Here is a 25,269-nt window from a genome sequence, read left to right on the forward strand (position 1 = left end):
AAGGACTTGGCCGTGACCCTGGAGTCCTTGAAGCGTTCCAGCGAGTGGTCCGCCTTGTCACCAAAGAGGCGACAGCCATCGAACGGCATGTCCATCAAGGCATTTGGGACGTCTGCCGAAAAGTTGGCGGATCTCAGCCAGGCGTGGCGACGAATCGCCACCGTCGTTGACATAGCTCTGCCCAGCGAGTCGGTCGTATCAAGACCACACCGTATGGAATATTTAGCTGCGTCTCGGCCCTCAGCCACAGCCTTGCCGAGCTTTGCCCGCACCTCCATGGGGCATTCTGGCAGCAGTTCCGCGACCGTGTCTCACACAGAGTGGGTGTAGCGGCCCAAGAGGCATGCGGTGTTGCAAGACCGCAGTCCCAGACTCAGGGACGAGAAGACCTTCTTACCATACTGGTCATACCTCTTGGATTCCCGATCGGGCGGGCCGACGGGAATGCGGTCTGGGAGGTAGAGGCCTGGATCACCAGACTCTCGGGGATGGGATGGGTGGACAGGAACTTGGGGTCGTCCGGACAAGGACGGTGGCGCCTGGCCACGTTCCGATCAACAGGCGAACCTGAAGCGGGCCTGGACCACGTGCCCAACAGAACGTCTGACAAGGCTTCGTTAAACGGCAGCAGTGGCTCCTGTGGGCATGACTGCGGTTTGAAGACCTCAGTGAGGATGTTAGGCCTCACGGCCGCGACGGGGAGCTCAAGGTGTAAGGCCTTGGCAGCCCTCATCAGCACCACGGAATATGCAGCTCCCGCCTCCGACGCCACTGAAGGAGGGGAGACAAAACCAGGGTTAGGAGAGTCGTCCAGACCACTGGCATCCCCCAAATCACCTGTCCAGTCCGGGTCATACTGGCACTCACGTGACAGAGGGTCCTCAGACCCCTCCCAACCTTCCCCGTACTCTTCATCATCTCCATAATCGGAGTCAACGATGTAGACCGGCTCCTCGGGGTTCACAGGCCCCATCGGCGTCGAGCCCGGCGTCGATCGACGCCGGTCCGACTCCGGATTCGGGGAAGGAATGGGGACGGCGCCGCCCGGAGCCGGCGCCGGACCCCCGGCGCCGGCTGAAAACGGCACAGGAGAACCGGCGCCGCGCGGGGGCAGCGTCGGGGGTAACCCCGATGGAATCGGCGCCGGACCAGCCGGTAGGCCAGCCGGCGTCGACCCCGAAGGCCCTTGCGGCGCCGGGGTCGGAGCCGTCGGCGGCACCGGGGCCGTAGCACCCGATGGCGTTGAGCCAGGGACACCCGACCCGCTAGGGCCCCCGGACGGTAGCACTGGGCCCGAAGGCGCCGTAGGCCCCGTCGGAGAACTGAGCGCCCTCATGGCCATGAGGAACGCCTCAATCTCCTCAGGCGTCGCACCGTGCCCAGGGACCGGAGGGTATGGGGCAGGCCGCGCCGGCGACTCTCGCGGAGCCGCGGAGTTGGGGCCACCCGAACCCCCGGCCACGTCGCGCGAGCGTCGGGGGGAGTCGGGGGTACGATGACGACGCCCCGACTTCTTGTGTTTCTTACCTGAGGAGCCCGACGAATGGTGACTACTTCCGGAGCGCTCGGTGCGGCTCCGCGACCGCTCCCTCAAACGCTCCCTGGACCTCCGGCCGGACCGGGACCGCTCCTGACGCGGGGCCGACACCCGGAGCTCAAGCAGCTTGCGGGACCGCTCCCGTCTAGCCTTGTTAGTGAGAGCCCGGCAGTCGACGCAGGCGTCCACGTCGTGGTCGGGGCCCAGGCACCGGAGACAGAGTCGGTGATGGTCCGTGACCGACATTGTGCGGTCACACCCGTCACAATTCTTGAAACCAGGCATCCTACCAGGCACCAAAAAAGAGATAGAAGTTTTAACAAAGTTGGTCAAAAGACCGGAGTACTGCTCTTCGGATCTGCGCTTACTGGCGCGGAAAAAAGAAGAACTGACGTCAGCGCGTGGAGGCGGCGTCTATATACTCCAGCGACGTCATCACGGCGCACGACGCCCAACGCGGAGCCGCAGGGGACGCCTGCAGACGACTCCTACCGACGCGCAGGGGTACTGCTACGCAAAAGTTTCCGGATCCAGACTGACGCCTGGGGATATTCTAAGGTAAGGAATCTAACACTAACGTGTTTCTTTCAGATGTTAGTATTTAACAATTGAACACCATTTTTTGCCACAGTTTGGAGCACATTGGACAAACAATTGGATCCACAATTGTCATTGACTATCTGTCTATCTTGTGTGTTTGTTTTGTTTGTCTGTGTTTCTTTCCTCTACAGGTGCAGATAACATCCTAAATCAGGAGTGTTGGGTTTGGGCCATTTTTTGCCCTCCCCTTCGTTTATCTTTTTGCACTTTTTTCACTTAAATAGTTTTTTCACTTTCACGTCCTCAGGTTAGGGTGGACGATTAGAGAGTCCATACCGCCGGGGTTACACTAGTCCTGATGAATGCCTAGGTAAACTTAAACCACTTACAAGGCTGAAACATGTTGACTGACTAATAACTTGAATTAATCCAATTCATTATCTTTGGCTGTTAATTCAGAGACATACAACCTTTTTAATTGTGCCGTAGGGATCTATTAATAAATATTTTTTCAAGATACCCTTTAGACACGTTTTATTTGATATTCCTCACTGCACGCCCCATCACTCAACCAGCTCCGCAGTCTCCTGGCGTCGTAGCACACCGAGGAGGCACTCGGCCTCCGAGGTGGGGCCCTATGATGAAGCATGACACTGACCAGGTCGGTGTGTGAGGGCTTTCTTATCCATCCGAATTGGATTGGCAAACTTGCTCCGTCTCTGTGGCTTTAGAGACTCATACTAACCTCTCTTCTTGTGTTACAGAACTTGCAGGAGTGGCAGCAGAAGGGTCCGTGAGTGCGTCTCGGGGTGGCTCAATAGCATCCCGGGATTCGGCCGGCGTTGAGTGCGTAGAGTTCGGTGGCGTCGTAGGTCCAGCGGGTGGGCTGGTGTCTGTGGGAGCCAGGGGTCCTGGCACTGGGCGCGGTCCAGGCGCAGACGGGCTTACCTTCGGCGCTCATTCGGTGCTCCCGCTGCATGCGTCCGCTGCGCGGTCGCTCTGGGGGCGACATAAGAAGGGGGACGGGAGGGCGGGTCAGCTGGGCGGCGGGAGCGGGGCGGCCAATGGGCCGGTGGTGGGCGGGGCCGCAGGGGGTCAGCGGCAGGAAAACTGTCGGGCGCGCGGCTCAGCTGTGGCTGGGCTGCTCGGGGGGCAGGGGGGGCGTCGGCGTCCAGGAGCTAGGCAGGCGGGAACTCTGGCGAAGGCAGGAACAGGGGGGTGACCCGGCCTGGTGAGAGGCGCTGTTTTTCATTCCAAGGTCTTTCCCTTCGTCTTGCACCAGCCGTTCCTACGTTAGTTCATGAAAGGAGATCTTGTATTATTATTATTATAAAATTTTTTATCGCGCTACTCAGCCCCAGGGGCATCAAGGCGCCTAACCAAAGAACTAGCAGGAGTAGAATGCGATTATTACAAGTAGGCCTTGATGAACAACCAAGTTTTAAGCGCCTTTTTAAAAAGCAACAGAGATGGTTGGGCTTTAATCTCTAGTGGGAGAGAGTTCCATAGTCGCGGAGCCACACTAGAGAATGCTCTGCTGCGCCAGCAAACTTTCTTAATTCTGGGGACCACCAGCAAATCATGTTCTGATGATCTGAGGGTCCTACAGGGTATGTGACGAGTTAACAAAGAGCCCAGAGGAGAATAAAATGCCAGAACACAGCAAATGCGGGATTATTAGCGCAACAGCCCACCACTGACGTAAGGCAAGTCCTGCCATGCACCAAACAGCAGCTTTATGGACAGTAAAGTGGTGTGAAGTGATAATGTCGCAAAAATGTACCACAAAGAAACGGACGTGAATGCATGGAGTGAGCATGCAAAACTAACCTACAAAAACAAATGGACGGACCACTAATTGTGGGCTCCCAGGTCCCGAGCTACTTCGCGTAAAGCGCCTCGACGCCGCCTCATCAGGGGTAATCGCTATATAAATGCAATTTAAACAAAAAGGGAGAGTTGTGAAATTGCACATCTTCCCCAATTAGCAAAGCTTCGGTGCCAGCAACAATTTCTGCAAAAAAGCTCAGGTGCAAATCTGTCCTGTAGAAACTTGTAAAAACATAAACTGTGCATTTGCGAAGCACATTTTTATCACAAGACCCAACTTGGAGCTGAAGGCTGGTGTGTACTGTCATCCATCAATGGATCACATTTGAAGGGCTTTGGGAGGATGAAAGCACAAGACTCAAACCTGTGATCATGGTGTGAAAAAGACATCCCAGAAGGGATGCGTCAGTCCACTGACCCACCAGAACCAGCTTTGCCCTCCTCAACGAAAAGTAGGTTTTGCATGGTCTTCTCCTCTGTGCAAAACCTACTTTTCTGCAGAAACGCTTAATTTTGTACTGAGAGCCAGCACTGCTTTCAGGGCTCTTGTTCACACGCATAAGGGTGAGATCGGAAAATGTAACCATTTCAGGCAGCAAATTTACTGTACACAAATAATCCACAACTGGGATGAAATAATGACATCTTTTAGTCATACATGATTGCACGTTTGATGCATGGTATAAGTGCACCAACAAGGCAACTACAGCCAACGCCAACTCAGTGCAGAGTTTAGGAGAATTTATTTACAAGTCAGAAATCTGTCTAGGTGATTTTGTACCACTCAAGGTCACATTTTGGATTGGCGGAGAATATACTTTTTTCCAGTGTTAGGCAAAAAACACACAATACCTGAGGCTTGGGCAAAAAGTGCACACTCCCACCCTAGGTGGATATTAAAAGAATGTCTCTAGACGTCCTGTGGTTAACAACGCTCCGGTGATTATCACAGCTGTACTCGGCCTCCAATACTAAAATCTGTACAAATCAATAATGTGTAATATACATTTATTGCAATCTTCAATTTAAATAAATAAACTCCAAAGCGTTTGATATGGAGATGAGTGTTCCGATTTTAAAGCGTTTGATATGGAGAGGAGTGTTCAGATTTTAAAGCTGGCAGTACATCCGCTTTTATCTTTTTTTTATGTGAAAATATCAGGTAAAAGTCCAATGTGGGATTCAGAAATCAGAAAAAATCCCTACAGCCCAGTAATCCAACCAATCGCAAGCCTTGTGGACTTCTTCTGTTTCAGTTTCTTTTAATTGAAGCTCGCAGAAAGTTTATGTTGGTGGGGAAGGGGGGCAAGTCGGAGCCCGGCACAGCAGCTCATTACTGTAGCTGGAAGATGCTTGTGTGGTGGGAGAGGAGGGAAGGGAGGCAAGTTTTACTGTAGCTGGAAGAGGCTTCTGCCAAATAGACTGGCAGATGGCGTCTGCGCGCGTTCATGTGGTCTAAACCTTGTGTTCATGTGCATGTGAACGCAAGCTTTAGGCCATGTGAACGCAAGCTTTAGGCCACATGAACGCAAGCTTTAGGCCAGTGGGTTGCACTTTGAAAAGCCCCTTTATTATAGATCGACCAAGCAACAGCGCAAGCGCTGTTCTAGCTCGACCTAAACAATCCCGGACGTTTTGGGCATAAGCCCTGTATCCTGGGACTGCCTGTCAATCACTTCACAGGCTGCAAGCAATACCCCTGTGACGAGTTGGGAATGGGTGCCATTCGCAGCCTCTGAATGAACTGATTGCATGTGACCAGAGGTCACACATTTACACCACAGACACAAAAGAGATCATGAACAAAGAATTAGAAGGGTGACAAATTCTACGAAAGCCATGTCACACCAACCAGGCAGGCATTTTAAAAAGCAAAGCATGCGTGTATGACAACTGTTTGTGCTTTTGTAGCACCACAGTAGAGCCAAAGTATTAGTTCAATATCAGTACTTGACCCTCTCGATGTCAGTGTTATTGATACCGCTGCAGGTCTTGGAGCTGAAGTAAACATCTGAAGTGGAGGCAATACAGGTCCCATAACAGGGTTGAATGGTGCTCATGATGGATCCTCAGTGGTAACCTGACTGGGGAACCTTGCAGTTCCTTGGCGAGTGAAGGCAGACCAGAGGGAGTGAGAAGCGCACAAAAAAATATGCAGAATGGCCACCTTAAAGACTCCAATCTTCTGCAAACTTGGTAAGGGAAAATTGGATTGGGATCAGTTGAGGAATCAGCTCCACGACTGCAGACCGAGGGTGTACCACTGACGTTGTGATGCTCTTGCCTATTCACCTTAGGACCAGAGTGTTCGCATGGGGAGTCAAGTGGTATTTCTTTTTTGCTTAGACTTCGGTTTAAACTTACCTGAGGACTTCAAGCACAAAGCTCACCATTTGCAGGCACAGCCTTGGGAATGGGAACAAGCCTGCAGCCACTAACACAACAACATTTGTTGTAAACATTTTAAAGTAGTTATAATTAAAAATGGAAAGATAACAAATATGAACTGATTGACAATATTTATACCAACAGTGGAACTGTGTGTGTGTGTGTAATGCTAGACCTTTGATTTCATAATGGGTTGTGAGGAATACAACACCGGATATTACACTGAAATCGAAATTCAATTAATCTGATCATACAAAAGACATAACTGATTTGCGATTACCTTCTTTCTTTAATAAAGGAGTAATAATGCCCTGCATGTGCCTGACCACTGTGCACGATTACTCCAACAAGTTCATAATTTTCTGTTGGTGCAACTTTTTTACGCGGAGATCCACCCACGTCAGTATTTTTCCCAATGTCACCAGCTTCAGACGATGAATCCTGACGGGCCATCCCTGATACTGTGTAAGGCTCCATATTTAGCATCCATGGGAACTATAACAAAGTGAAGATAATAATCACATTGAGATTATTATTGTGGTAGTTTGTATATTAAAACACATCTTATTGTCACTACCCATTCATTTTCGCTAAATCTGGAAATAGGAGACAAACATGCAATGCAGATGGATGGATAACTAAACCCTCATATTTATGTTCACAGAATAGAAATCAATATAAAGCACAATTTGTGGCACACAATCATGGGATAAATGCACTCCCATTTGTTTTTCGAAATGGCAAATTCTGTCCCAGACTATAATACTAACTTGAGGGTTTTATCTTCCTAACACACAATGTATAATATGAATATATGACATTACTATGCATGCCTTTGATGTTATTTATTCTTGATAGAGTAGACAACTCACTCCCAAAGGAGTATCGTGATGCTTGGCTGCTCAGAAACTAATGCACTTTAGAACATCCAGGTTTTTAACATCTTAAAATTCGTGAAATTGGAGCAGGTGCAGATATGAAAAGGGACTTTGTTCCAATGAAAATGGGCCCAAACATGAGAAGGATCTACCACCAAATCTGGAGGTGCGAATACGTGGGATCTGCAAGAAAGCTTTATTTGTGGACCTTAACTGTCTCAAAGGTTGAGTCCCGTATGAAGATAGACAGGAAGCGCCTTATTTAAAGCATAGTGTGTCAGGTAGTATAGCTTTAAAACTGCCCTTTCCTAATGGGCAACCCATGTAGTTTATTTAGAAGAGGGCCGTGTAGGAAGGCTGCCAATCAGCCATGCAGCTGGATTCTGCACAACTTGCAGTGTAGCCAGCAAGGTCCTGTTAGCTGCTACCAACCAGCCAGGAAAAAACTTTTTTTAGAGCCTCAATATTTCAAAAACAAGTGCAGCAGGTTGCATAGACATGATTTTTCATAGATAGCATTTGGTCTACTTTTACTCTGAGATTTTTCAACCCTTGTTTAGGAGAAGAGGCCAACAATCAGCCGACCAAAGCTTGGGCGGGGTATGGAGGGGGGGGGAAGGTGGGTACTGTATTGGCTCTTAGGAGATCAAAAATACAACAATGGATTTTGAATTTACAAGCTGTGGAGAAGGGCTTAAACATTGACAGGGAGTTACACATCAGAATAACCTATGAATCGGTTATACTGGCCCATAGAACTTCTGGAACCTGCATGATGTTGGCAGAACTTATGGAAATCCTTCTACTACAAGACCCTCTTACATGACTTCTTTACACCTACTGTTCAGAGACAAACATACTCTGCGTCTTCTATCACAAAGTTCTTGACATACAACATACAACACTTGACATGAGTTAACAATACCTATGCGGTTTCCTGACATCTGAAGTCTCACTCCCTCCCATAACCACACTGTTGTGCCGTGAAATATACGATAAACTGGGTTACTGGTTTGTCAATTAACTCTGAAGGGTAAATACCTTTAAGACAACAATTTAATGTGACGTTATCACTAACCAATACGTTATATTAAACACCAAGGCGCATACTGTTCTGAATTGTGAGGAGGAATTATCTACGGACAACATGTATTCTTTGACTTTAGCCAATAATTATCATGAAATATCTAGAAATCAACTGTTGGTGATGTATAAATGTTTCACGTTTCTGTACTAATTAACCAATTATTAGTAACAATAATGAACTATTAGTGATGTAAAAATATTATTATTTTTACTTTTCCATGTTGATTATCATATTTTGCAGCTTGTCCTTCCAAGGGACTCAATAAAAGTCTTCCTCTGAACTTGGCTACTCCATACTTGTCTTTACCATTCCTCACTACTTTATGCATGGGTGTTTATCCCTTCTGAGATGGCTGCCAAATTTGCTCTCATACTTTTGTCTACCACTTCCTGACTTAAACAAAAAAGGCCATTATGTTCTCCATTTTTACGACATCCGCTTTGGGAATCACCTCCTAACTTCAACGATGCAGCTAACAAGTCCGCTCTCTATTTTTATGACTTGAGCTTTGTTGCGAACTCCACTCATTTAAATTTGTCAGTTCCAGCACGCTTATGTTGTGATACAGACATGATAGGACTACGGAAGCGGATGGTTTACTTAATAAGACAGGTCAGTTCTATGACTTTTAATCCAGACTCTAGCCCAGTTTCTAATTTGTGCAAAGTCAGAGGCATCTTTAGATACTATTTTGTCCAACGGATTTTTATAATCCTTGACTGAATATTTAGGGGTATCAACACAGATATAGAGAGCGCATTCCCACATAACTTATTTAAAAAAAAAAGTTTTTTTCACAGGGACTGGTCATAGTCCATTCCAAGCCGATATAATTAGTTTATGGCTTTCAACTTCCTGGGTTCTTCACCTCTTCTAAGAAATATTGATGTAAGTCTATTACTAATGTGAACTGTAGGAGAGTTGGGTCTGCAATCCTATGATCACCCAGATTTTTTGCTTTTGTTTCACTGGTTTACGACTTTCACTGGCTGTGGGCCTGCTAATCAGACCCACAGCCTAGCTGTTCTCTCACTAAATTGACATGTGTGCCTTAGGTGCATTATCTAATTGGGACTGGGCCACCTTATCAGGCCCTGTAACTCAGGGCATAGGTGTACCCAGGGCCTACCAGGGGCTGAAGCATGTATTATGCCACCCCTGGATGGCCATCTAAATCTGACACAACTGGCTGCACGACAGCTGGGGCAAGGTGGTGTAATCACCCTTTGCTTTAGATATAGTATACCAATATCTAACCCTAAAAATGGACACACAGATTCCTATCAGTCACTCCTATGGCAGGCCTTGACAATCCTGAAGGCAGAGTGCTTGGAATCGTGTGAAATGGTGCTCTGGCATGAGCTGAGCCCGTTTGCAGCTTGCGGAACCAAGTCCTAATAGCTGTTCCATGATAACGCATACCATATACTCTTACGTGCATTATAATCCTCGCAGTTAAATGCTATCTTTGGTATTGCTTTATCAAAACATGTCGTGTAAGGTGTCATACTAATTGGAATACTAACCCCTCGCCAATTCTGGCGACGGGGTTAGCATTCCACCCGACATGTATGTAACTGTGAACCCCGGTTAAAGTTAACTGAAGCCTCAGCTCCACAAAATGGATGCTGCCACCACAGACACGAGTCTGACCTCCTGCTGCTGGGAGTCCTTCCAGCGAGGAGAGCTTGGACAAAGGGTTTCCTGTCAGGGGCGGTGCTAGCACCATCCCAGACAGGGTTTTGTGTATCCTGGGTAGGCAGGGCTTTACAGGAAGGTGACTGCAGAGTGGCACCCCGGTGCTCACTACGCATCAGCCGGCTAGAACCAGTTCCAGGGGCACACCAGCCCCTGGCCTGGGGAAAGTCCGGCATGGGAGAGGGGTGTAACCACCCCCCTTCCTGGTCCTACCCCTAGGGCAGGACCTAGTCGCGTACCCACCCCTTTCTTTAGGATAAAGGCAGGAGCGGGGACCCTTTCAAATGAGATCATCTTTGAATCAAGAAACTACTTTCTACGAAAGGAACTCTCGACTTCTTCTCAAGATTTCTCCCTTGTGGCTAAGGAGTAGTCACCCTGCATCCGCAGGCACCATCTAAGAACTCTGCGGTTTGCTGCACGTCCTTCCTCAGGAATCCGACCGACCAGCACGACGAGACCCGGCTTCCCTGGCACCTCTGACCTCTACAGCTAAGCTGAGAACCGTAGGTGCGACGAGACCTCGAGGGACCGGCCATCATCAGAATTGCACGACTTCTATCCAGCACGACCGCCGAGGGATCCTCTGGTGAGTGCTTTGGGGTCCGAGAAGCCCCGACCCTGAGCAGCTCCAGCACCGAAGTCCAGCCCTCCAGCATCTCCACGATCTGCGTGGGGCCCTTCTGCTTTTTGCTGCTCACCGCGTTGTTTGGCTACTAGCCCGCTGGCTTGTGGCCTTCTGAACGACGCCCGACGACATCACTGCTGCTAGTCTGGTTGCTCCAGACTGGCCCTTGTTCCCTTCCAAAAGAGGAGCACCCCGGACCCTCCTGGTCCACTCCAGACGCCATTTTGAGTCCACCGCGTGGGCTTGAATTTGCCAAGGCTTGTTGCCCCAATCCTGGGTCCAGCGACGTCGACAGCTTCATCCATCGTGGGACAGCTCGCACCTCCATCCTGGTCGCCGACAACGCCTCCTGGTCCGTGAGACTGCAGAGCACAGCGTCGCCCACTCACCTAGTCGAGGTGACTACCATCCGGTGCCCTCCTGGTGCCCCCTGACTACTGGCTAGTAGTGACGAACTTGGTCCCCTCTGCTTTCAGGTGTCATCCATCTTCGATCCAGGCTTGGATCACTCGAACAATCTTCACTGGTCGCCTGCCAGCAACTTCTTTCTTCAGGCTCCTGGTTCGTCTACGAGGATTCCCGACGTCTTTTGAGACATATGCAGCTGCAGCCCCTGGGCTAGGTAACTTCGGCATTTCGGTGCCCCAGCATAGCCTCACTATCCAAGGGTCAGGATCCACTGTCGTTTTCGATCTACCTAGTCGGGTTCGCCCGAGAACACTAACTTTGTGAAATCTAGCTACCATAGACTTTGTCCCGCATCCCGCGTGAGAGTGCACACTCTGCACTCGAGTCCCCTAGGCCTTCTACTAGTAATCTGAAGGTTCAGTAACGTAGTCCTAGCGATTCCAAAGCCTATTAGTATAGTACTTACCTGCTAGTAATTTCGCATTCCACTTTTAGAGTATATGGTTTTTCGTGCCCCTCGGGCATTTGTGTAAATTGTGCAACTTGAAGTATTTTCATAAGAGTTTTGTTGTGTGCTTAGTACCCTGTCCTCATAAAGAGTACAGGGCTGTTGTGATCTAAATAAATACACTGTTTATTTTCATAGCACTTGTGTGGTGTCCTTTCACTTGGTGTTAAAGGGGTATATGTGATGGTATAACAGCTGGCTTAACACGCCCTCTAGAGTTTAGCCCGAAGACTGCTCGTATCCACGCTACTAGGATAGCTGGTCTATAAGGTTGACTTACAACCAATCACCATAAGGGTTGTTTGGACTGATACAAAGTGCTCACTAGAATAGTGAACATTATATATCAGGCCAACTTCTCACATGAACACATTGCTTTATAGTCTAAACGGACCATGGCCTGTCTAAAGCTATCTTTTTCAAACTCCTATTTGACTGCACGCTAGTTTAACATGGTGTTTTCCATTTTCTTTTTTACTTTTAGTCAACAAATGTCCCACAGATTGTTCGAAATAATGGCTGTTTTAGACTGATCTTCAACATCATATGAAACATGATCGATAGCCTACTTTGCTGAAGCACAATTGAAGGTGCTCATTGTACGAGTTACTTACCTTTGGTAGCGATGTATCTGGTAGAGACGATTATAGCCACAGGTTCCTTAACTTAGAATTATCCCCAGGTGTGAGACTGGATCCAGAAAACTTTTCTTGCCACAGCATCCCTGCGCGGCGGGGGGTTCGGCACCACGTGACTCCGCCCTGACGTCGTCCGTGACGTCAGTGAGGATACATAAGTTCCACCATGGCGCGCCTCCCTCAGTTTTCTTCTGATAACTTTTCCGCACCACAACGCGGAGCCATCACAAACAAGACTGTGAGAATACTGGAACAGTGTGCGCAAACCCAGCTAAACAGAAGGGAAAGAAACTAATGCACAAGTTACTTACCGTCAGTAACGATATATCTTTAAGAAACAGTAGTTAGTATTAGATTCCTTACCTTAGAATACCCCCAGGCGTCAGACTGGATTCGGAAACTTTTGCGTAGCAGTACCCTTGCACGTGGGTAGGCGTAGTCTGCGGCACCGCGTCCAGCGTCGGCGGCGCCGGGATGATGTCGCCAGAGTACTTAGACGCCGCCCTCGCGCGCTGACGTCAGTTCTTATACACAGCTTTTTATGCGCCAGAAACGCAGAGCCATGATAAAAACCAACACTGGTGTAATTAAACTAGGGCCCTGAAGGGGATGACCTACTTGTAGGACACCCCCGCGCCGCACGGCCACCAGCTGCTGCGTGTGCCCGTGTGCCCCCTTGCCCTGCCTGCCTCGTTGCCTGCCTCGCTGCCGCGTGACCACGCCCCCTCCTTTGAGCGGCGTGGTCCGTGCTCGCCGGCTGCTGTAACTCCGTGATTGTTTTTATTGGTGATTGGTTTGGTCTTGTTTTGTCGTTCCTTATTGCCTGTTAGTAATTTCTGTGCGTTGTTGCGTTTTCCTTCCTGTTTGACCCTGGTCTCGCCGCCCCTCGTACTCCCTCCCCGCTCCCGCCACCGCCGCTGACCCCGCCCCTTTTTCCCTTCTGTACCCTCCCCGCTCCCGCCTCACAGCTGCTCCGCCCCCCCGCGCACTTCGCCATATATGGCGACCGTGCGAACGCGCAGCGGTCACGCGCAGCGGTCACGCGCAGCGGGTGCGCCGATTGTGCGCCGAAGGCGCGCCAAAGGTAAGCCCGTCTACGCCCGTCCGCGCCTGGACCGCGCCCAGTGCCAGGACCCCTGGCCCTCGAGGACCCCGACCGACCCGCCTGACGTACACAGCCGCCGCCCTCATCGCACTCAACACCGGCCGAGTCCCGGGATGCTACCGAGCCACCCCACGACGCGTCCACTGACCCTTCAGCTGCAACACCTGCAAGTTCACCTGCATCCGGACCTGCCCGACACCACCACCTGCCAAGCCGAACACCAGCAGCAACCACCTCAAGTGCATCCTGCTCAACACCCGCTCCGTCAACAGACACGCCATCGAACTCTGGAACCTCCTAGACGCCAAAGCCCCTGACGTTGCCTTCATCACGGAGACCTGGATGAACGCCTCCTCAGCGCCCGACATCGCCATCGCCATCCCAGAAGGCTACAAGATCACCCGGAGGGACCGCAACGCCAACCAGGTGGGAGGAGGCATCGCCATCATCCACAGGAACACCATCCGCATCACGACCAGTACCGACAACACCCCACCCTCCGCCGAACACCTACATTTCCAGATCCACACCGACCCGAAGACCACCCTCAGAGGCACCCTGATCTACCGACCTCCGGGACCACGCACTCAATTCAGCGAGGACATCGCCGACTTCGTCCGCACGCCCTCCCCTCCGCTGACTACATCCTCCTGGGAGACTTCAACTTCCACCTGGAGAACAACAACGACCACAACACCAGCACCCTGCTCGACAACCTCGCCAACCTTGGACTCAAGCAGCTGGTGTCCACCCTGTGAGAAGGTGGCCTGATATGCAGTGCTCACTATTCTAGTGAACACTATGTATCAGTCCAGCAACCCTTATTGATGATTGGTTGTAAGTCAACCTTATAGACCAGCTATCCTAGTAGCGTGGATACGAGCAGTCTAAGGCTAAAGACTCGAGAGGGCGTGTTAAGCCAGCTGTTATACCACACATATACCCCTTGAACACCAAGTGAAAGGACACCACACAAGTGTTATGAAAATAAACAGTGTATTTATTAAGAATCACAACAGCCCTGTACTCTTTATGAGGACAGGGTACTAAGCACAAAACAAAACCTTTACGAAAATACTCAAGTTAGCACAGTATATACAAATGCCCGAGGGGCACGGAAAACCATATACTCTGAAAGTGGAATGCGAAATTACTAGCAGGTAAGTACAGTACTAATAGGCTTTGGAATCGCTAGATCTTAACTATAGAATCTTCAGATTACTTCTAGGAGACCCAGGGGACTCGGGTGCAGAGTGTGCACTCTCACGCGGGATGCGGAACAAAGTCTATGGTAGATAGAATTTGCAAAGTTAGTGTTCTCGGGCGAACCCGACCTGGTAGGAGGAAAACGAAAGTGGATTCTGACCCTTGGATAGTGAGGCTATGCTGGGGCACCGAAATGCCGAAGTTACCTAGCCCAGGGGCTGCAGCTGCATAGGACTCAAAAGACGTCGGGAATCCTCGTTGCCGGACCAGGAGCCTGGAAGAAAGAAGTTGCTGGCAGGCGACCAGTGAAGAAAGTTCGGTGGATCCAAGCCTGGATCGATGGAAGATGACACCTGAAAGCAGAGGGGACCAAGTTTGTGACTACTAGCCAGTAGTCAGTGGGTACCAGGAGGGCACCGGATGGTAGCCACCTCGACAAGGTGAGTGGGTGACGCTGTGACCGCAGATCTCACGGACCAGGAGGCGTTGTCGGCGACCAGGATGGAGGAGCGATCTGTCCCACGATGGATGAAGCTGTCGGCGTCGCTGGACCCAGGATTGGGCAACAAAGCCTTGGCAAATTCAAGCCCACGCGGTGGACTTAAAATGGCGTCTGGAGTGGACCAGGAGGGTCCGGGGTGCCTCTCTTGAAGAAGGAAGCAAGGGCCAGTCTGGAGCAACCAGACCAGCAGCAGTGATGTCGTCGGGCGTCGTGTAGAAGGCCACAAGCCAGCCGGCTAGTAGCCACACAGCGCGGTGAGCACGCAAAAGCAGAAGGGCCCCACGCAGATCGTGGAGATGCTGGAGGGCTGATCTTCGGTGCTGGAGCTGCTCAGGGTTGGGGCTTCTCGGACCCCAAAGCACTCACCAGTGGAAGACTCGGTGGGCTTGTTGCAAAGAAGTCGCGCAGTCTTGGCGATCGTCGGTCCCTCGAGGTCTCGTCGCACTCACAGTTCTCAGCTTTGCTGTAGAGGTGAGTAGAGGTCAGAGGCGCCAGGGAAGCCGGGTCTCGTCGAGCTGGGTCGTCGGATTCGTGAAGAAGGACTTGCAGCAGACCGCAGTGTTCTTAGGATGGTGCCCGCTTGATGCAGGGTGACTACTCCTTAGCCACAAGGGAGAATCTTGAAGAAGAAATCTTGATGTCCTTTCGCAGAAAGTCGTGTCTTGATTCCAAAGATGATCTAATTTTAACAGGGGGCCCGCTCCCATCTTTATACTAAAAAAGGGGGCTGACCCGGTGACTAGGTCCTGCCTATGGGTGGGACTAGGAGGGGGGTGGTTACACCCCTCTGCCATGCCGGACTTTCCCCAGGCCAGGGGCTGGTGTGCCCCTGGAACTGGTTCTGACCGGCCTATGCGTAGTGAGCACCGGGGTGCCACTCAGCAGTCACCTTCCTGTTAAGCCCTGCCTACCCAGGATACACAAAACCATGTCTGGGATGGTGCTAGCACCGCCCCTGACAGGAAACCCTTTGTCCAGGCTCCCCTCGCTGGAAGGACTCCCAGCTGCAGGGGGTCAGACTCGTGTCTGTGGTGGCAGCATCCATTTTGTGGAGCTGAGGCTTCGTTTAACTTTAACCGGGGTTCACAGTTACATACATGTCGTGTCCCTCTAGAAGGGTGGAATGCTAACCCCGTCGCCAGAATTGGCGAGGGGTTAGTATTCCAATTCGTATGACACCTTACTCGACATGTTTTGATAAAGCAATACCAAAGATAGCATTTAACCGCGAGGATTATAATGCACTTAAGAGTATATGGTATGCGATATCATGGAACAGCTATTAGGACTTGATTCCGCAAGCTGCAGACAGGCTCAGCTCATGCCAGAGCACCATCTCACACGATTCCAAGCACTCTGCCTTCAGGATTGTCAAGGCCTGCCATAGGAGTGACTGATAGGAATCTGTGTGTCCATTTTAGGGTTAGGTATAGGTATACTACACCTACAGCAAGGGGTGATTACACGACTTTGCCCCAGCTGTCATGCAGCCAGTTGTGTCAAATTTAGGAGGCCAGCCAGGGGTGGCATAATACATGCTGCAGCCCCTGGCAGCCCTGGGTACACCTATGCCCTGAGTTACAGGGTCTGATAAGGTGGCCCAGTACCAATTGGAAATGTACCTAGGGTACATGGAATCCATTTTAAAGAGGGAGCAGTAGGCCTGGGGTCCTGATTGGCAGGGTCCCAGGTCGACTATGTCAAAAACCAGCTAAAACACAGGGCAAAAAGTTGGGGGCAACCATAGTCAGGATGTACCTTCCTACACACCCCCACCCACCTCGCCGGACACACACTCGACGCCATCTTCTCATCCAGCAAAGACATCGCCTTCAGCCACGCCATAGAACTCCACTGGACGGACCACAGATGCATCCACTTCACCTTCAGAAGAACGACGATCCACCACCACCAGCAACAGGCTGCCCGAAGAAGCTGGAACAAGATCACAGCCGACCAGCTCGCCGCCTCACTGAGCCAGCACCCTCCGGCCAGCTCAGCGAACCCCAGCCAGGCCGCCGACAACCTCTCGAAGTGGATCAGCAAATGCGCAGACGAACTCGCCCCTCTGAGGATCCCACCCAGCAGACCCGGCAGTAAGAGAGTCCCATGGTTCACCGACGAACTCCAGAGCTCCAAGAAGAACTGCCGAGCCCTCGAGAAAGCCTGGAGAAAGGAACCCACGCCGGACAACAGGACCACCCTCAAGCTTGCCACCCGGAAACACCACCAACTGATCCGCACAGCCAAGAAAACGGCTTTCAAGAACCGACTAGACAACAACGCACACAACTGCAAGGAACTCTTCAACATCGTGAAAGAGCTCTCCAACCCCAACGCCGGAAACAACAACATCACCCCATCGCAAGACCTCTGCAACTCCCTCGCCTCCTACTTCCACAACAAGATCGCGGACATACACAACAGCTTCAGCACTCAACCGACGCACGCCACGACCGCAGCAAAGCCGCCCACCACCACCCTCCGCGCCTGGACCCCGGTCAACACCGAAGACACCGTCCGCATGATGAACTCCGTCCACTCCGGATCTCCGACCGACCCCTGCCCTCACCACGTCTTCAACAAAGCCGACGCTGTCATCGCACCCCACCTGCGGGACATTATCAACACCTCATTTGACACCGCAACCTTCCCCGAGAGCTGGAAGCACGCCGAACTCAGCGCTCTACTCAAGAAACCTACAGCAGACCCCACCGAACTCAAGAATTACCGCCCCATCTCTCTACTCCCGTTTCCAGCCAAAATCATCGAGAAGACCGTCAATAAACAGCTGGCCGCCTTCCTCGAGACGAATGGATCCCTCGACCCATCGCAGTCCGGATTCCGTGCCAACCACAGCACCGAGACCGCCCTCATCGCCGCCACCGACGACATCCGAGCCCTGATGGACAACGGAGAAACAGCGGCCCTCATCCTCCTAGACCTCTCCGCGGCTTTCGACACGGTCTGCCACCGCACCCTAGTGCAGCGCCTCAGCAACGTCGGAATCCAGGAGAAGGCACTGGATTGGATCGTCTCCTTCCTCAACGGAAGAACACAGAGAGTCCGCCTACCACCGTACAAGTCAGAGGCCACCGAAGTCATCTGCGGCGTCCCTCAAGGTTCCTCGCTGAGCCCTACTCTCTTCAACGTCTACATGAGCCCCCTCGCGGCCATCGCACGCCAACACAACCTCAACATAATCTCCTACGCCGACGACACCCAGCTGATCCTCTCCCTGACCAACGATCCCGCCACCGCCAGAGCCAACCTGCACGAAGGGATGAAAAAGGTAGCCGAGTGGATGACGACGAGCCGCCTGAAACTGAACTCAGACAAGACGGAGGTCCTCATCCTGGGCTCCTCGCCCTCCGCCTGGGACGACTCCTGGTGGCCCCCCGCCCTGGGCACCGCACCCAAACCGACGAACCACGCACGCAACCTGGGCTTCATCCTGGACTCCTCCCTCTCCATGACCAGGCAAGTCAACGCCGTCTCCTCGTCGTGCTTCAACATCCTGCGCATGCTTCGGAAGATCTTCTGGTGGATCCCCACGGAGACCAGGAAGACCGTCACCCAGGCCCTCGTCACCAGCCGACTGGACTACGGCAACGCACTCTACGCCGGAACCACCGCCAAACTCCAGAAGAGGCTCCAGCGCATCCAGAACGCCTCAGCCAGACTCATCCTCGACATCCCACGACACAGCCACATCTCCGGACACCTGAGAGACCTGCACTGGCTCCCGGTCAGCAAGAGAATCACATTCCGTCTCCTTACCCACGCACACAAAGCTCTCCACGATCAAGGCCCGAGCTACCTCAACAACCGCATCAACTTCTACGCTCCCAAACGCCACCTTCGATCTGCCAGCCACGCCCTCGCCGCCGTCCCACGCATCCGTAGAGCCACTACAGGAGGAAGGTCCTTCTCCTACCTGGCCGCCAAGACCTGGAACTCCCTCCCGGCCGACCTGCGCCTGACCCAAGACCACCTCTCCTTCAGGAAGAAGCTCAAGACCTGGCTGTTCGAGCAGTAGCGGCACCCCCCCTCCCCCCCAGCGCCTTGAGACCCTACGGGTAGGTAGTGCGCTCTGTAAATGTCTTTGATTGATTGATTGATTGAACACTAGATATCGGTTCGCATAATGGGGAGGATGGGTGGGGCTGTAAGGAATCTAATACTAACTACTGTTTCTTACAGATATATCGTTACCGAAGGTAAGTAACTTGTGCATCTGAAAGAAACAGGTTACTATTAGATTCCTTACCTTACAATAGATACCCCAGCAATACCAACCCCGGTGGTGGGTCTGCAAACCAATGATCACACCAGAAAGTCCTGGAGAACGGAACGGCAGAAAAAGCCATCTCTCCGGACTTGGCTGTCCAGGCAGTAGTGTCTTGCGAACGTGTGCAGCAAAGCCCACGTAGCTGCCTGACAGATGTCCTGCAAGGGGACTCCCCGGCACAGGGCAGTAGTAGCCACTGTGGCCCGTGTGGAAGCCCGAAGCCCCACAGGAGGCTCCTTTCGAGCCAAACAGTAACAAGCCTTGATGCACAAGACGACCCTTCAAGAAATGGTTCATTTGTGCACCGCCCGCCCGTTCTTAGCGCCCCTGTAACCAACAAAGAGTTGGTCATCCACCAGGAACTGGCGTGTGCGATCCAGATAGAAGGAAAGCGCACGTTTTGGGTCCAGACGGTGGAGCCTCTCTTCCTCTTTCGAGGGTTGCGGAGGCGGAAAGAAGGTGGGCAAAGTGATGGACTGCCCGATGCGTAAGGCTGTTACTACCTTGGGCAGGAAAGAGGGTCAGGTCCGCAACACAACTTTATCCAGATGGACTGAAAGGAAAGGAGGCTTAGAAGACAGGGCCTGGAGTTCACTCACTCTCCTGGCAGAGGTGATGGCAACCAGGAAAGCGGTCTCCAGGAGCGTCAACCTGACCGAGACTCGGGATAACGGCTGAAAGATCAGAATCAGAGCCTGAATATCCCAAACCCACTGTTCGGGAGGATAAACCCAAAACTGCGCAGAGTCTAGAACCGCTCCGATGAAGAGGAGCTTCTGAGAGGCACACAGGTGTGACTTCGGCACATTGATGGAGAACCTCAGCAGGTGCAGGAGGTCGGCCGTAGTCTGGAGGTGGCTGACAACTGTCTGGGGCGAGCCCGCCTTCAACAACCAGTCATCGAGGTAGGGGAAGACTGAAACCCCTAACCTGCGCAGATGAGCTGCGACCACCGCCATCACTTTCGTGAACACCCGTGGGGCGCTGGTACGGCCGAAGGGGAGCACGGTAAACTGAAAGTGCTCGTGGCCAACCGTGAACCGCAGGTAGCGCCGGTGGGCCGGCAGGACGGGGATGTGGAAATATGCGTCCTGCAAGTCCAACGCTAAACTCCAGGGCAGCTAAGACTTGAGCCAGTGTCAGCATCTTGAACCTTTCCTTCCGGAGGAAGCCGTTGACGTTCCACAGGTCCAAGATAAGGCGTAGGGCCCCTTTGCCCTTCTTGGGTACCAGAAAGTAGTGGGAATAACAACCACACCGTACTTCTGGCCCAGGAACGCGCTCGATGGCCCACTTGGCCAAGAGGGCCGTAACTTCCTCTCGCAGAAGATTCAAGCGATCCCCCGATACTTGGTGGTACTGCGGTGGCATGGCTGGAGGTGTTGCCTCGAAGGGGAGGGAGTAGCCCCTTCGGACGATTTGAAGCACCCACCTGTCCGATGTGATGTTGTGCCAGTGGAGGAGGTGAGGCGAACCCTGCCCCCCCGCCCACTGGATCCCGTGGGCCTGAAAGCTCGGACTAGGAGGGCTTTGAGGCGGATGCTGCGGGAGTGGATGTGGACTGCCTCGACGCTGTCCCCGGGCATCGCCACAGCGGTTACCACGTCCGCCACCGCGCTGGATGTTGGTCTGCGGCCCATGGCTGGCAGGACATGTGGGGCACCCCTTCCTTGGCCACAAAAGGAGCGAAAGGCAGCAGGCTGCTGGCGCAGGGCCGACAGGCCCAAGGACTTGGCCGTAGTCCTGGAGTCCTTAAAGTGCTCAAAAAGGCGACGGTCATCATACGGCATGTCTATAAGGGTGTTTTGGACATCAGCAGAAAAGTTGGCAGACCTCAGCCAGGCGTGGCGACGAATCGCCACCGTCGTTGCCATCGCTCTACTTAGCGAGTGCGTTATATCCAGCCCACATCGGATGGAGTACTGTGCCGCATCTCGACCCTCCGCAAGGGCTTGGGGGAGTTTAGTTCGGGCCTCCTCCGGACATTGTGGCAGCACGTCCGCGACCGTGTCCCACAGAGAGTGGGTATAACGGCCCAAGAGACAAGCGGTGTTAACTGACCGCAACCCCAAACTCAGTGAGAAGAACATCTTTTTGCCATACTGTTCGTACCTCTTGGATTCCCGATTGCGGGGAGCCGTTGGGAATGCGGTCTGGGAGTTGGAGGCCTGTAAGACCAGGCTCTCGGGGTGGGTGGACAGGAAGCAAGGGTCGCCCGGAGCCAGGCGGTGGCATCTGGCCACGTTCCTATCTACAGGGGGACCTGTAGCGGACCTGGACCAGGTGCCCAAAAGAACGTCAGATAAGGCCTCATTAAACGGCAACAGAGGCTCCGAAGAGCTTGCTTGCGGTTTAAGGACCTCAGTGAGGAGGTTAGTCCTCACGGCCGCAACGGGGAGTTCAAGGGATAAGGCCTTGGCCGCCTGCGTCAACACCACACTATAGCCTGCCCCCTGCTCCAAAGCCACGGTAGGAGGGGAGACAAAACCAGTGTCTGGCAAAGTGTCCAGACCAGTGGCGTCCCCTAGCTCACCTGCCCAGTCCTGATAAGGCTGGCACTCACTTGCCAGAGGGTCCTCAGATCCCTCCTAATCCGCCTCACCACCCATCTCCTGGTACTCAAGGTCAAATGATGGGGCCTGGTCATAGAGGTAGAAATCTCCCATCGGCGTAGAGAGCGGCGTCGAGCGGCGCCGGACCCAGATCGAGGGGAGGACCTGGGACGATGTCATCTTGGGACGGCGCCGGGTACGACGTCGTCCTGGGACGACGTCCTGGGATGGCGTGGGGGGCGACACCCTGGGGGCCGGCGCTGGTGAGGTCGTAAGGTCGACCGGTGACGAACCGGATCTAGCGGGGCCCTGCGGCGTCGGGACCGAAGTAGCTGACGGCACCGGGGCAGAGCACATGGCCCGCTTGGGCTCCCAGTCGGGGCCACTTGGCCCGAAGGCTCCGCGGAACCCGACGGAGGAGTGAGCGACCTCATGGCCATGAGGAACGCCTCAATCTCATCCGGCGTCGCGTGCTGCCCAGGGACGGCAGGCATGGAGCAGGCCGCGACGCCTGCGGCTCCAGTGGAGCCGCGTGGGCAGTGTTGCCCGAACCCCTGGCCGAGTCGCGCAAGAATCGGGGGGAGTCGGAAGAGTGATGTCGCCTCTTCGTCTTCTTGTGCTTCTTACCTGAGGACTTGGAGCTCGAGGAGTGGTGTCGATCCTCCGAGCCATGATTACTCCGGCCCAGCGACCGGTGCCTCGAACTCCTTCCGGACCGGGACCTCGAACGGCACGGGCCGACTGCTGGAGCTTGAGGAGCTTGCGGGACCGCTCCCGCCTAGCCTTTGACATCAAGGCCCGGCAGTCGGGGCACGACTTGTCATCGTGGTCGGGCCCCAGGCAATGAAGACACCAGCAATGGGTGTCGGTAACTGACATCAGTCGGCTGCAGTCGACGCAAGGTTTAAACCCGGGCATCCCTAACGGCACCGGAGTCGTTCGACTTCGAAAAAATTATCAAACATGATCCAAAAAGGTTAGTCAAAAAGTGACTAAGGTACCACTGTTCCCGGATCGTCGCTTGCTGGCGCGGAAAAAATTAGGAACGGACGTCAGCGCACGAGGGCGGCGTCTAAGTACTCCTGCGACGTCATCCCGGCGCCCACGACGCCAACTAAGGACGCGGAGCCGCAGACAACGCCTACCGACGTGCAAGGGTAATGCTACGCAAAAGTTTCCGGATCCAGTCTGACGCCTGGGGGTATTCTATGGTAAGGAATCTAATACTAACCTATTTCTTTCAGATGGTGAGGTACAGAACCAGCCAGAATACTGCCTGGTACTAAGGCATCAACAAACGGAATGAAAGAACAGAGTGCAGCTACTGAAGCAAGCCTGCAGACAAATACAACAACAATCCCCGGGGGCAGGAAGCATATGAAAGAATGTGTAACAGAGTAAGAAGACTGCAACCACCGCAGAGAACAAAGTAGGGTTCCAGGGTCAGAACAGAAGAGCAACGACAATTCACCCCAGACAACACCAGCAGGAAGGAACTCCTAAAATGAACTGAGGATCGAGACCCAGTCAAGGGACCTCAATCCCATGGACTGCGAGAGTCAGAAGTGCAAGCCACACAAGGAAGCAGAGCACGAGCGAACCCCATATTGGAGACCAAGGTGAGGGCGCAGAAGTAACCAGGAATTCATCACTTAATCACCAGAGAGGAAGGAATGGAGCAACAACAAGGGGAACATCCCACTAGGGAGGGAGTAAGAAAAGGGCTCTTGCAGAGGACTGCCGCCCTGAGGCAGGCGAGTGCAGAAGACCGTGAAGGGTCCTCGTAGAAACGGGGAGGAAGGGTGGGTCGTGAAGGAATCTGCGGCTAGAATCGTCTCTACCAGATACATCGTTACCGAAGGTAAGTAACTCGTACATCTGATAGAGACTACTAGCCGCAGATTCCTTAACGTAGAATAGATACCCTAGCAATACCCAAAGGGGAGGAGGGTCTGCGGTGTAGGAGAGTAGGGTCTGCAATCCTATGATCACCCCAGATTTTTGCTTTTTGCTTCACTGGTTTACGACTTCCCTGGCTGTGGGCCTGCTAATCAGACCCAGAGCCTAGCTGTTCTCTCACTAAATTGACATGTGTACCTTAGGTGCATATACCAATTGGTACTGGGCCACCTTATCAGACCCTGTAACTCAGGGCATAGGTGTACCCAGGGCCTACCAGGGGCTGCAGCATGTATTATGCCACCCCTGGCTGGCCATTTAAATCGGACACAACTGGCTGCACGACAGCTGGGCCAAGGTGGTGTAATCACCCTTTGCTTTAAATATAGTATACCTATATCTAACCCTAAAATGGACACACATATTACTATCAGTCACTCCTATGGCAGGCCTTGACAATCCTGAAGGCAGAGTGCTTGGAATTATGTGAGATGGTGCTCTGGCATGAGCTGAGCCCGTCTGCAGCTTGCGGAACCAAGTCCTAATAGCTGTTCCATGATAACGCGTACCATATACTCTTAAGTGCCTTATAATCCTCGCGGTTATTTGCCAACTCTGGTATCGCTTTGTCAAAACATGTCGAGTAAGGTATCATACGAATTGGAATACTAACCCCTCGCCAATTCTGGTGACGGGGTTAGCATTCCACTCTTCTAGAGGGACACGACATGTATGTAACTGTGAACCCCGGTTAAAGATAACTCAAGCCTCAGCATCACAAAATGGATGCTGCCACCACAGACACAAGTCTGACCTCCTGCTGCTGGGAGTCCTTCCAGCGAGGAGAGCTTGGACAAAGGGTTTCCTGTCAGGGGCGGTGCTAGCACCATCCCAGACAGGGTTTTGTGTATCCTAGGTAGGCAGGGCTAAATAGGAAGGTGACTGCAAGTGGCACCCCGGTGCTCACTGTGCATATGCCGGCTTGAACCAGTTCCAGGGGAACACCAGCCCCTGAGCTAGGGAAAGTCCAGACAGGGGAGAGGGGTGTAACCACCCCCCTTCCTGGTCCCACCCATGGGCAGGACCTAGTCGCGTACCAGCCCCTTTCTTTAGAATAAAGGTAGGAGCGGGGACCCTTCCAAATTAGATCATCTTTGAATCCTGAAACTACTTTCTACGAAAGGAACTCAAGACTTCTTCTCAAGATTTCTCCCTTGTGACTAAGGAGTAGTCACCCTGCAGCAGCAGGCACCACCTAAGTATCTTGCGGTTTGCTGAAACGTCCTTCCTCCGGAACCAGACTGCCCAGCTCGACGAGACCCGGACTCCCTGCCCTCTCTGACCTCAACCTGCCTCTACAGCACAGCTGAGAATCGTAGGTGCAACGAGACCAGAGGACTCGGCGATCATCAGAACCAGCACGACTCAGAACCAGCACGACACTGAACCAGCACGACCACGAGGGACCCTCGAGTGGGTGCACTGGGGTAAGAGAAGCCCCAACCGCAAGCAGCACGAGCACCGAAGTCCAGCCCCCCAGCATCCACCAGATCTGTGTGGGGCCCTTTTGCTCC

The 25,269-nt window shown here is 52.8% G+C and overlaps 1 protein-coding gene across 3 annotated transcripts in view; it reads right to left on the reverse strand.

Moving 5' to 3' along the window:
- Positions 1–25,269, reverse strand: part of USP24 (ubiquitin specific peptidase 24) — a 1,909,144-nt gene that overhangs the window by 628,271 nt on the left and 1,255,604 nt on the right. For all 3 annotated transcript variants that reach the window (XM_086952711.1, XM_086952716.1, XM_086952707.1), the window contains exon 48: positions 6,576–6,790. In XM_086952711.1, the coding sequence (XP_086808837.1) occupies positions 6,576–6,790 (215 nt within the window). The remainder of the gene's footprint in view (positions 1–6,575; positions 6,791–25,269) is intronic.

This window comes from Lissotriton vulgaris, chromosome 1_1 (genome assembly GCF_964263255.1).
Source record: "Lissotriton vulgaris chromosome 1_1, aLisVul1.2, whole genome shotgun sequence".
Classification (NCBI taxonomy): Eukaryota; Metazoa; Chordata; class Amphibia; order Caudata; family Salamandridae; genus Lissotriton; species Lissotriton vulgaris.